The sequence below is a fragment of the Dipodomys ordii genome, unplaced genomic scaffold (assembly GCF_000151885.1).
Source record: "Dipodomys ordii isolate 6190 unplaced genomic scaffold, Dord_2.0 Scaffold44, whole genome shotgun sequence".
Taxonomy (NCBI): domain Eukaryota; kingdom Metazoa; phylum Chordata; class Mammalia; order Rodentia; family Heteromyidae; genus Dipodomys; species Dipodomys ordii.
Genome location: NW_012267260.1, coordinates 5146468 through 5159638, shown reverse-complemented (window position 1 = coordinate 5159638; position 13171 = coordinate 5146468). Strand labels below are relative to the sequence as shown.

General features: G+C 44.7%; 1 protein-coding gene across 1 annotated transcript in view; it reads left to right on the top strand.

Annotated features, from left to right (window-relative positions):
• The first annotated feature begins 166 nt into the window (after positions 1 to 166).
• The window catches only part of LOC105987719 (probable G-protein coupled receptor 111), a 41036-nt gene continuing 28031 nt past the window's right edge, over positions 167 to 13171 (top strand). Inside the window, exons 1-6 of the mRNA XM_013019075.1 lie at positions 167 to 238; positions 3379 to 3421; positions 3977 to 4131; positions 5846 to 6079; positions 7117 to 8478; positions 11520 to 11601. Coding sequence (XP_012874529.1) covers positions 167 to 238; positions 3379 to 3421; positions 3977 to 4131; positions 5846 to 6079; positions 7117 to 8478; positions 11520 to 11601 — 1948 coding nt within the window. The remainder of the gene's footprint in view (positions 239 to 3378; positions 3422 to 3976; positions 4132 to 5845; positions 6080 to 7116; positions 8479 to 11519; positions 11602 to 13171) is intronic.

Genomic DNA, 13171 nt, shown 5'->3' with positions numbered 1-13171 from the left:
GAGGGACACTGCCTTTGGAGCAGATGGCTCTGAATGAAGGTAGACTCCCAGGCGGGCTGGGTCTGCCGTGGCCTGATGCCGTCCCTATCCAAGCTTCAGATTGCAAGCATTTTCCTTTCGTTGATTGTCTTTTAGAGACGCGAGCACCTCAGTGGTGAGGAAGACGATGAGCCCCGCCATTCTGCTGTCCTGCCTGCTGTGTCTTCTGCCCATCGAGTCCTGCAGGACATTATGCCAGGTGAGAAGAGGGGCCGGAGGAGAGGGGGTGGGCGGAGCAGGGATAGCAGGATCTATCGCTTAACCAGCGGTGTTGCCTGGAAGCCGAAGGGAAGGAGAATGTGGCCAGGAGAGTGTACAACTGCGGGCTGAACAACAACAGCAAACAGACAAGCAAAAACAATTTCAGGAAAAAGCTATCAACTACTTTCCCATCACCCCCCCTCCCTTATTCAGTTATACGTCATTAAGTTCGGAGACCCTACTGGTGCTGAACTGATTTAAGGCAATTACCTTCCCTTCTGCCTCCCGTATCCTCAGGTAGTGAAGCTTTTCGTTGCTCATAACAGGGATAATGTTATTTACTTCAAATGTAGATATGGCCAAGGTGCCGGTGGCTCATACCTGTAATCCTGGCTACTCAGGAGGCTGAGATCTGAGGATCATAGTTTGAAGCCAGCCTAGGCAGGAAAGTCCGTGAGTCTCTTGTCTCCAACAAACTACTCAGAAAAAGCTGGAAGTGATGTTGTGGCTCAAGTAGTAGAGTGCTCGCCTTGAGCAAAAAGAAGCTCAGGAGCAGTACCCAGGCCTCAAGTTCAAGTCCACGACCAGCACACACACACACACACACACACACACACACACACACACACACACACGTAGAGGTAGTGAGGTAGTGAGGGTAACCATGGAGACGGGTATGTTAAAGGCATTTCGTGGGCAGTACTGAAAATGGTGTGGCACAATGAAGCTGCCTCCCACCCAAAATGCAAACGTTCATTGAGGATCCTGTTTGTGAACACTTGGAATGGACTGGAAGGAGTAATGGGGGCCTTGGAGATGATCTATGGTTAAGCAAAGTTGAATTGGGGTGGAGTTGGTTGCATGTGGCAATGAGCCTCATGGCTCGTTCTAGAATATCCTTTCTCACACTGTACGTCTTTTAGCTTCTCTCTTAAGTCATGTATGTAAAATGGATTGTGGGGGAATAGTGGCAGAGAGAGAGAGAGACAGAGACAGAGAGAGACAGAGAGACAGAGAGAGAGAGCAGGAGAGAGAGGATATAGAAGTATTTTGAACCAGGTGTCTGTGGCTCACACCTATAATCCTAACTGCTCAGGGTGCTGAGATCTGAGGATTGCTGTTAAAAGTGTCAAGGCAGGAAAGTCCATGAGACTCTATCCCGAATTAACTACCCAACAAAGAAGAAGCAGAACTGTAACTCAAGTGGTAGAGCACTAGCCTCGACCAAAATAAACTCAGGTTCAGCACCCAGGCTTTGAGTTCCAGCCCCAGGACTGGAACCAAAAAGCATTTTGGGCATCTTTAGAAGGGAGTATTAGTATCAGACCACAAGATTGAGGAGGGAGCTTTGTGGCTAACTGGTGAAGCTCCGCTCCCTACTTTGTGATAGAGAGACTGGGCTGGTGTTCACAGGACATACCTGATTAGTAAATTACAGGCCAGTGCGAGAGCCCGCCTGTCTCTAGATTCTCAGCTTCTTGCTTTTCTCATTTTGCTATTTTCCTTTCTTTCTTTCTTCCTTCCTTCCTTCCTCCCCCCCCCCTCTCTCTCTCTCTTTTTTCCTTTCTTTTTTTGTCAGTCATGGGGCTTGAACATTGGGCATGGGCACTGTCCCTGAGCTCTTCGGCTCAAAGCTAGTGTTCTACCACTTGAGCCACTGTGCCACTTCTGGTTTTCTGGTGGTTAATTGGAGATAAGAGTCTCATGGACTTTCCAGCCCAGGCTGGCTTTGAACTTCGATCCTCAGATCTCAGCCTCCTAAGTAGCTAGGATGACAGGTGTGAGGCACCGGCGCCTGGCTGGGAGTCCTTTTCTTAAGTTTTCCAAATAATGTTTTCTTTGTCTACCAAGTAGTTTGCCTTTGGCCGGGAATATTCTCATAGCTCCCCTTCTCCACTAATGCAGAGATATCTGGTTTGGGGGGAAGATAGAACCCTCAGGAGAGACATTGTACCAGAGACATCCCAACCTCACATCACAGTTCAGTGCTGTTGTTCCTTCCCATTCTATCTATTGTTTTTTTGTCACCTACATTTTTTTCTACACGAGAGATGTGGACTCAGACTGTGCCTGAGAAGGCTGGGTTTGTTTTTCTTGATTTCCGGGGAATCTCACCTTACCTGAAAGATTCCATCCTTCCTTTCCTTGGCACTTTGTACAAGCTTGCTGAAGCCGCACTGCTGGCACAGCCCTTCTCCTGACTCCCTACGCACCAGGCAACCCAGCAGGTTGAGCGGGTTACTGGTTTGTCATTCTCTTTATTCACAAAACAAGGCCATTGGTGTCCGAAGCTAAAGGGGCCCGATCTGGATGTCACCCTAGAGATGTCCAGTAGAATCAAATATATGCTTTGGGAAATTAGCTGGGAAGAAGTGAATCAGGTTCTTCACTTACAGCAGTTTTCCCATAATATATCAATAAGACACATGGCCTCCTGCATGTGTGCCTAATTAATCTGTTGTTGGAGTTTGTTTAATGGGCCCAGAATAATGGAAAGTTGACTTTTAATCACATTTGTCATAGTGAATTAGTAAAAAGGCATGGCCCTATCAGGATGTGTTGGAGTACTTTGAGGAAGATTGTATTTCCTTCCACACTATAGACCGAGTTCTAAGCTTATAGAAGGTTCCGGCATGTCCTTCACATTACTCATTTCTCATCTGTAAAGTAAAGGAGTTGGACGTATAGAACTCTATAAAAATATTATTTTAGCTTTCTTGTTTAGTGGAAGAACTTTTAACTCTCCAGTTTTATATCATAAGGTTTTCTTTTCTTGACTGTGAAATGAAAGATTATTGTACATCAGTCATTTCAAGGATATTCTGTTCCATGAATCCTCAATAAAACCTTCTTGAACTTTGGGGAGACCAATGCTCTCTTCCGAGAGAGAGAGGGGGGGGAGGGGAGGGGGTAGAGGGAGAAGGAGAGAGAGAGGGAGGGAGGGATGGGGGAGGGGGACAGAGAAGGAGAGGGAGGGGGAGGGCAGGTGAAGGGAACGTAGGATCATGGAACCGTATTTCATATTGTGGCTTTTGGAAGCCAAGGTGGGACCACTGGTGAATCGATCAGGATTGTTGGTGACTAATTTGAACATGTTGATGATTGATTTTGATATGAATGTTGTTGTTCTTTTTCTAGGCCACCAGCAAAAGCAAAGAGAAGGTGCCTAACAGGCCACACGGTATGTTGGCAACCATTGATACCCGCACAGCCAGGTCTCACTGCTGTGGCTGTGAGGCCTGCTCATTCGCATCCCGCTGACCCATGATGTAGCAGAGACGCCCCCTTAAGGGCTTGCCTTTGCCCTTTTTTCCTGACACCGAATTGTGTCTTTGGCTCCGGCCTTGCCCCTCTCGGCTGCTAGCATCCTCTGCTCCATCCTGACCGGAGACTTCCTTGCCGTAACTCTTTTATGTTGAGTGAAATCACACCAGGGCAGTGGTTGGAATCAGTCTCTGAGAAAGTTTTGGAGCTGACGGCTCTCTAGAGACCATTAAGAACAATAGAGCCAGAGGTTCTAGAGCGGATCTAGAACACAGGCTGCGGGCCTGCGTGAGACACACTGAATCGAGCTGTGGAAATCTTTCCACTCCCTTTCGCCAGGGCGGTCTGCTTTTCTCTGTGTCACACCCTGCAGCTCAGAATAAGACTGTGTTGGACGGAGGAGGATGCTGAAATGCCTGCTGTCTAGAGTTCAGACTTCCCCTTCTGACACGGATGACTTTTGTTTTCTCAGTTGCGTGTGATGGAATCTGTGTGGAGGAAAATGCCCACTGCAGTCAGCTTTGCCCTCCAGGGATTGAGGGAAATATGGGGTTTGTATGCAGGACAAAGACATGGCACAAAATCACAGATACCTGCCGGACCCTTAATGCCTTCAACATCTTTGAGGTAACATCCATTCCCTCACAACATGGATTCTTATGGGGGCTTTGTGTGCAGAGCAGCCATGCAAATTGTCCTGAATTAAGGAGAGGTGAACATGAGGTTGAAAACACAGATACCTAACATCCTCACGCTTCTAACTGTGGGCCTCTAAGAGTTTCTACTTCTGTTCCCCACACCCTTTCACGACATGGAGGAATTTGATATTATATTTAGGTTATAGCTAGGAGAGATACTCAGAGTTGTCACAATCAACTTCTTTACTTCATTTTAGGCTCTTTAATACCCCCAAATTGATGTGTGTGTGTCTCTGAGTGTGAGTGCACGTGCACACGCATGTGCCAGTACTGGGGTTGGAACTCAGGGCCTAGGCACAGTCCCTTACCTTATTCATTCAAGGCTGGTACTTTATCACTTGAGCTACTGCTCCACTTCTGGTTTTTTTGCTTGTTAATCGGAGATAAGAATCTCAATAACTTTTGTGCTATGGATTGGTTTCAAACTATGATCATCAGATCTCAGCCTTCTAAGTAGCTATGATTACAAGCGTGAGCCACTGATGCCTGGCTTTCATTCTCTGAATTGTTGATACTGAATTGTTGATAATTTGAGTCCCGTACCAGAACTAGCACATCAAAGTCTATATCCTATCAGGATATCCTATTGATTTCTGTTCTCACTAAAACAAGAAAGGCAAGCTGATCTAAAGGGTAGGATTAAATTGTCACAAATATGCTCATCAAACTATAATATTTTTATACATACTCAAGCAATTACATATGTATTGAATTAAATTCTAATAAAACCAGGGCAATTGCTCTTTCATTCCCATTTGGCTTCTTTTTCTGCTTTTGGCATGGACTGACTTTTTCAGGTTTAGCTCTTGTTTTCCTTTGCAGGAGTCTGTTTGGCCTTTCTTTTGTTTTAACATTCTCATCCTGTTTTTGTTTTGTGTGTGTGTGTGTGTGTGTGTGTGTGTGTGTGCATGGCTCTGAGGGTATTTAATATTTTTATACCAGAAATCTATCACATAATTTCAAAATACTGACCAGCTCTAACTAACACTCTGGGAATCTGGAAGCATGCACATGTAATGTGTCTTATTGCTTAAATGCTCTAAAGCTAGCTTTCAAAATGCTAAATAAAGTGTATTCTGTCTGCTGTGGACCCTAGATTTCATTCTGTTCTTCTGGTGTAGGGGATGGCCAAGACAAGTACACATAACCTTGACAAAAGTTTCCGGGGGGCTACCTCAGAGGCCTAGGGCTGAGCATGCCCCCAGGGGGTGACATGCCCACCATCCACCCAGGGACAGACTTCCTTCAGGCCTGGGAAGGGGCTTGGGTGTTGTGTAGGGAATTCATGTGTCCCTGCATAAGACAGACATGCACTATGGAGACACAGTGCTGTCTGAAATGGTATGATAAAGATGACACTTGACGTCTAGGAGAGTGGGTTCAGCAGTAGGCAGTTGAAAAGTTGGGACTTTTAGTTTTTTGTTCCACATACCAGTAGGTCATTTGGAAGGGAGGACTTTTTTTCTTGGCTCCATATACCTTGTCATGGGTCAAACTATTCCATCCAAGGTGTGATTTTGAAAATGAGAATCAAAAATCCAATCTGCAATTGTGTAATAAAGCTGTTCTAAATTTTAGCGAGTGTGCTTTCTCTTGGGTGCACATGATACAGTGAAGATTCCTTTGTTTTGGTTCTTTCTTAGGAGGAAGTACAGGCAGTTCAGGACTTTGAAGCAAGGACAAAGGTAGATGAGTTTCCTGAGAAATACGAGACCATAGCAGAGAAGCTGTTGCAGAAGTGCCCTGAGGATTTGTCTTGTGTCACAAGAACCATCCAGCATTCTCCCCAGTTACCGGGCAACATTGCTGTCATTGTGCAGCTGTTACACAACATATCAATGGCGCTAATGGCAAATGTGAATGAGGCAAAGATGCAGGTAAGAGACCCTGCATGAGCTCATGGGGGGCTCTCCACCTGGGAAGGGAATTCTGAGTAGTTGGAGCATCTGGTGAGCTGGTTGGGAGCTGAAGACTGTTTTCTCACCTCATTGTTCCCAATGCCTACATAGCAAGTACTCAATAAACCTTTATCGAAGAAGAAACCAGTAAACAAAAGGAAAAAGCGAGCGCAGAGTACATATTTGGTACTGCAGTAGGCACCGGCTTGTGCTTTTATGTTTTAGCAACTGCAGTCCTTTAAGAAACACTGTAGGTCCTGCAGAGAGAAAGATGTCTCACTTTTATTTGTGAGTCTGAATAAGTGGCTGAGGTGACAACCAGCTGAAGGCAAGGCAAATCCGACCCCAGGAACTAGAGAGTACAGAATGGGACTGGATCCGCTTCTCATGTTTGTTTGTTTGTTTTGGTTGGTTGTGGGGCCTGAACTCTGGGCCTGGGCGCTGTCCCTCAGCTCTTCTGCTCAAGGCTAGCGCTCTACCACTTGAGCCACAGCACCACTTCCAGTTTTCTGAGGGGTTTATTGGAAATAATAGTCTCACGGCCTTTCCTGCCCTGGCTGGCTTTGAACCGTGATCCTCAGATCTCAGCCTCGGGTCTCAGAATTCCAGTTTCCTATGTTTCTGTACAGGGTCCTGCGAGGCATTTGGGATCTAACACAGTGGGCTCCATGACAGGGTAGGAAGTTGCTTGTTGTGCTTGCAGGGTGAAGGGCATGTGGCAATGGATTGAGCAGAAGCCTCCCGGGAAGGCACCCTACGAGAGGAGAGCCCAGGAGGGCACGTCCCCTGTGGCTTTATCCGCGTGCACAGCTGACTGGGCATGCCAGGCACCTGGGGAGCCAAGTAAAAGGCAGATTCTGATTTCTGAAGTCTCGGGTGGGGCCTGAGATGTTCTCAGGGAATTCCTCCTAGTCCAACTGCTGCTTGGAGAGTGCGTGTTGTAAACGTGGGGCTGGAATAGTTTGGAAGCTCCATTAGTGCTGAGCATGATTAATAACTGTCATTCTCATTGGCAGAGTTACAGCACCATGGCCAACCACATTCTTGACAGCAAAAGCATCTTGAACTGGACCTTCATTCCCGACAGAAATAGCAGCTCCATCCTGCTCCATTCAGTCAATTCCTTCGCAAGAAAGCTATTGCTCAACAAACATCCCATTGATGTAGTGCACGCCTTCATTCATACCACGGGTGCCATCCTCTCTGGACACCATGCTGGAAGGAATCTCAGCTTTTCAATGAGAGTTAATGACACCAGCAGGGAAGTCACAGGGAAGGTCTTGATCAGTAAAGAAGATCTTCAGAGAGTGCCTTCACCTTCTCAGATCATCAGCGTTGCGTTTCCAACTCTGGGGGCTATCTTGGAAGCCAGCCTATTGGAAAATGTCACCGTGAATGGGCTTGTCTTGTCTGTCATTTTGCCCCAGGAGCTGAAAAGGATCTCTCTGATTTTTGAGAAGATCAGCAGTTCGGAGGAACGGAAGACGCAGTGTGTTGGCTGGCATTCCTTGGAGAGCAGATGGGACCAGCAGGCCTGCGAAAGGATTCAAGAAAACTCCCAGCAAGTCATTTGCCGGTGTTGGCCAAACAAATTATTTACCTCTTTTTCTATTCTTATGTCACCTCACCCCTTAGAGAACCCAATTCTGATGTATATCACATACATCGGCCTGGGCATTTCGATTTGCAGCTTGGGCATTTGCCTGACCATTGAAGCCCTGGTCTGGACTCAAGTGACCAAGACAGAGATTTCTTATTTGCGCCACGTGTGCATTGCTAACATTGCAGCCACCTTGCTGATGGCCGATGTGTGGTTCATCGTGGCTTCTTTCCTCAGTGGTCCAATCAAACACCACGGCGGATGCGTGGCGGCAACGTTTTTCGTTCACTTCTTTTACCTTTCTGTGTTTTTCTGGATGCTGGCCAAAGCGCTCCTTATCCTCTATGGGATTTTGATCGTGTTCCATACATTGCCCAAGTCCGCCCTGGTGGCGTCTCTCTTTTCAGTGGGTTACGGCTGTCCTCTGGTCATTGCTGTCATCACAGTGGCTGTCACTGAGCCTGGCAACGGCTACCTACAGCTTCACGTCTGCTGGCTGAACTGGGACCTGACCAAGGCCCTCCTGGCCTTCGTGGTCCCGGCGCTGGCCATTGTGGTGGTAAACCTGGTCACCGTCATGCTGGTGATCATCAAGACCCAGAGAGTGGCCATGGGCAGTTCCATGTTCCAGGAAGTGAGAGCCGTCATGAGGATCAGCAAGAACATTGCCATCCTCACCCCACTCCTGGGCCTGACGTGGGGGTTCGGCATCGCCGTGGCCGTCGACGGGAGCTCCCTGGCCTTCCACATCGTCTTCTCCTTGCTTAACGCATTCCAGGTGAGTCTCAGTGCTCCGATGAAGTCCAAAATGAGAGACTATGTGAGGAGCTTGTGACGAGGAACCCATGCCCTCAGATTTCCCTGCAAGAGACAGCGAGAATGTTTTCATCCATCCTAATGGCTGCGTAGAATTCCATCATGTGTGTATTTACCACATTTAGGAAATCCATTCATCTGTGGTAGGGCATCTGGGCTGTTTCTGTAAGCTGACCATTGTGAACTGTGCTATAGTGAACATGGGTGTGCAGATACCTTTGTTAGATCTTGACATTCAGTCTCTCAGATAAACACCCAGGCCTGTATTGCTGGACCTGAGGGTAACTCTATGCTTATTTATGTATCTTTTTGAGAAATCTTCATACTGGTCTCCATACTGGTTGTGCTAGTTTATACCCCATTGATAGTATCTTAGGGTTACTTTTGCCCACGTACTTGGCAGTGTTTGTTGCTGGAAAAATGTGACATTATCTTAGCAGGAGGGAACAGACAGGATGAGGGAGAATAATGGAAGGGGTGCCTCCGATTAAGAAGCACTGGACAGTTAGATGCACATATTAAACCTAATCCCATTATACAGACTTCTGAAGTTCAGCATGATAAACAAATGACCAAAAACCTTTGCAGTTTTGTAGGCTGTTTAACACCAATAAATGCCAGAGCTTTATTGAAGCCTTTGCCCCCACCCCCCAAACAAACAATAAAATAAGCAGTGAGTGAGGAGGAAAGAAGTTCAAATTCCCAAAAGGCTCAGATTTCAATTCCGAGTGTCTCACTTACTGATAATGCATGGAGTTGGAGAACTTATTTAACATTTCAAGCATAGTTCCTTTATCCATAAAGTAGGTATTATGCTGCCCAGATTATTGAGATGTTTGGAAAATGGAGTAAAATGGTGAACTGGGAAGCAATAAGTACTAAAATAACCTGAAAGTTAAAAATGGCTTCCCAATAGGCAGAGTTGTTACTATTTAGAAATTAAGCAGTACATTTCCCTCCAAAAGTTAGGTTTCAGGCTGCAGGTATTAAATTTTGATGATTTACTTCTGGTCACTTAGAAGTTTTAGTTATAATTGAAGGTCATCTTACTTTCACAAGACAAACTGGACAGGGAGGTGTTGAGGCAGCTTCTTTCCCCCTTCGTCATGCATCATTAATGTTCAGTTTCATATCTATACTTGCAACACTTTTATGCTAATCCGACTATATGGTTGCACAATATAAGGGTTAAAAATGTATATGTATATAATTACACAACTTGGTTTCTCCCAGAAAAATACCTGGAATTTTACTGTTTACTATGTGTAAGTATATCTCTGTGATGTCTGCTTGCTATTCAATATTAATACTTTCCTTCATGATTAAAGTTTTGTTTTCCAGTATTTCTTTTCCTGCTACAGTATTGATGAAACAAGGTTTTCCTACATTTGATATCAAAAGTGTAGGTAGCCAATAATCGCAAAGAAAGCTTCTATTTTTGTAAAGTGCTCTAAAACATTTCCTCTTTTTTCCCCCCTGAGTATGTGCAGTGGCCAACAAGACTATTTTCAAGTAATTGATTATGGAGATTTTAGGCGCAGTATCTACTCACTTTTGATCTTTCAAATGTTAAATATAAATAATTTCATATTATAACAAACACTTTGATGTCTTGGAGAATAATGACAATAATAGGAGCTTTCTCACATTTTTTTTGGGAGGAGGGTCCGGTCATGGGGCCTGAACTCTGGGTCTGGGCACTGTCCCTCAGCTCTTCAGCTCAAGGCTAGTGCTTTACCATTTGAGCCAGTGCCACTTCCAGCTTTTTTCTTTTTGCTTATGTGGTGCCGAGGAATTGAACCCAGGGCCTCATGCATGCAAGGCAAGCGCTCTACCACTGAGCCACCTTCCCAGCCCCTCACATTTTTAATCTATGCTCTTTTGTATTTCTAAAGAAAAAAATGTATTGGTAGAGCTCTTAGTGATTGCCAAATTGTGTGTGTGTGTGTGTGTGTGTGTGTGTGTGTGTGTGTGTGTGTGCTGGTCCTGGGGCTTGAACTCAGGGTGCTGTCCCTAAGCTTTTTTGCTAGTTTAGTGTTCTACCACTTGAGCTCTACTTCCAGTAATTGCCAATTCTATATACATGGCTAGTCACTGATACAGCTGAGGCCCCAAACCAGTCTTTTCTAATTTACAGCTCAGCATACCCCAGGTCTGTTCTCCATAAGCCCTCAGTGAACTCTGACCTTATTCCGTAGCAGGCCCCCTTTTTTTTCTCCCTTGGGGCTGTGACTGGGCGGTGGCATTTTGTTCTGGAACGGGCTATGAACACTTGCATTTTGATATTTTGAGTACTTTCACCTGTCACAAAGGGATCAACTGGAAATTTCAACTCACTTTTTGTCTTGAGTCTTGGCGAGGAGCGAGGTGAGGCTGATTGAGGAACTGGTGCCATAGGACTGTGAGAAGCAGGGGCAAGCAGGGAGGCCTTGGACGGGCGCACTGGAGCTGGCTTGCTTCTTCAGTCATTTTGTTAACACAGTCATCGTGAAAATCAAATTACATGGACTTACAACAGAATAAATGAAAAACAAAGGCAAGCACCAGTTTCAGTTAGATTCTAATTTTGAATAGATCCCTAGTGCCCCAAACTAGCTGCATCTTGATAACAATGATATTTCACAATCTATCTAAAAAATAACTCTTGCTCAAATTGGTTATTTGTTGGGGTAGCTCAAATGGGAGAGATCCTGCCTTCAAAGCATCGAGGCCTTGAGTTCAATCCCCAGGACAGCCAAAGAATAAAGATCCTAACATGTTCCAGTATAAAGCAGGAACCTTGTTCTGTTTGTTTTCCTGAAGTATCTCAAGCGTCTGAAACAGAGCCTTGTACATGGAAGATGTTAAAGATTGTCACATGAATGACGTGAGCTGCTGTGACCTTCCAATGGGAAATTAAATATCGATTAAGACTGTTTTCTTCTTGCCCCCAATAGTAATGGCGTTTGCTATTGTTATCATCCTTTCCTAAATGGCTCTTCTTTTCTCTCCCATCTTTTACAGGGCTTCTTCATCCTGGTGTTTGGAACGATCCTGGACCCAAAGGTACCATATGTAAATTCTTCTCTCTTTTTCTGTACTTTCGGTACTTGCAGTGTCTGAGCTCTCTCTCCATTGTACCACAGTGCCTCCTGGCATTAGGAAAACGGCCCTTTCTGGTGTGGAAGGAAGAACTGTCAACTCAAATTACTCATTTTTTTCCTAGTCCTGGGGTCTGAACTCAGGGCTTAGACACTGTCCCTGAGCTGCTTTTGCTCAAGACTAGCACTCTACCACTTGAGTCGCAGTGTCACTTCCAGCTTTTTGGTGTGTATATGGTAATGGAGGAATTGAACCTAGGGCTTCATGCATGCTAGGCAAACACTCTACTGCTAATCCACAGTCCCAGCCTTCAAATTACTCAATTTTTATAAAAGATACAGTAACAATACAAAAATAAACACTCATCCTCACTACTAAGTGGTACTTTTTTTTAAAAAAAATCTATCAGTGTTATTAAGTCAATATCAAAGTTTGTGAAAGAGGAATTTCCCCCCATGGCCATTCCATTGTCTCCTGAGAATAATATGTCAACCTAGTGAAAATTATTCAGAGGTGAAAGAATAATAGTTTTGATATTTCTATCTACAGGTGGTCCTTAATTCACAAAAGTTCAAATTATGATAGTTTTGACTATGATGATACCAAGGCAATATGCATTATATATGCATTCGTTCAAATTTTGACCTTTTCCTGGGTTTGTAATGTACATTAGCATGCCTGCTGATTAGGCTGGGATGGGCAGCCAGCCCTGGTCCAGGAGCAGCCGTGCGACTGCAGTGTAAACAGCTAGTACCATGAGCCATGGTGCTCAGTAGATTAGGAATGTTAGGTGCAGTTCTGACTTAGGATATTTTCCACTTACAATGGGCTGCCATCCCAACATCAGTGGAAGAGCGTCTGCCTGGGCCTGGCACCACCTTTTTGGCGATTTCCATGTGAGTGAGTCCCAGATCCCTCAAGTGGAGCACAGGGATAAAAGATGTTTTCCTTGCCTCTACTGGATTGTGGCAGAGAACAAAGTCACCATCCTAGCTGAAAGCACACGGAGAGCCTGAAGATATCACACAATTATATACCACAGGACTGTGCTTTTGTCACTCATAATATGATAATTAAGTGTTAGCAGGCAAAGCAGTAGCATTATCACTTAGCATACCAGTGTAAGGTGCATGAAATGAGCAGAGGATCCAAAGCTATGGGTCTTTCTATCAGGGTGAAGCCTCTAATATTTTAAAATTAAACTCAAAAAATTGTCACAGGAGTATGCATGATGAATGGACAAAATGTTGTATATACTAAAGATACGTATATAACATATATCTTATATATATATATATATATGATATATATATATATATGATATATATATATATATATATTTGTGCCAATCCTGTTGCTTGAACTTGGGGCCTGGGTTGTGTCCTTGATCACAGCTCTATTTCCACCTTTTTGGTGATTAATTGGAGAGGAAAGTCTCATAGATTTTCTTACTGAGATGGTTTTGAACCATGATCCTTAGATCTGAACCTCCTGAGAATTAATTCTTAATTCCCTTTGTTTAATATCTAGATAAGAGCTGCTATTAAGGGTCGAGTAGCTTCTATGAACTGGAT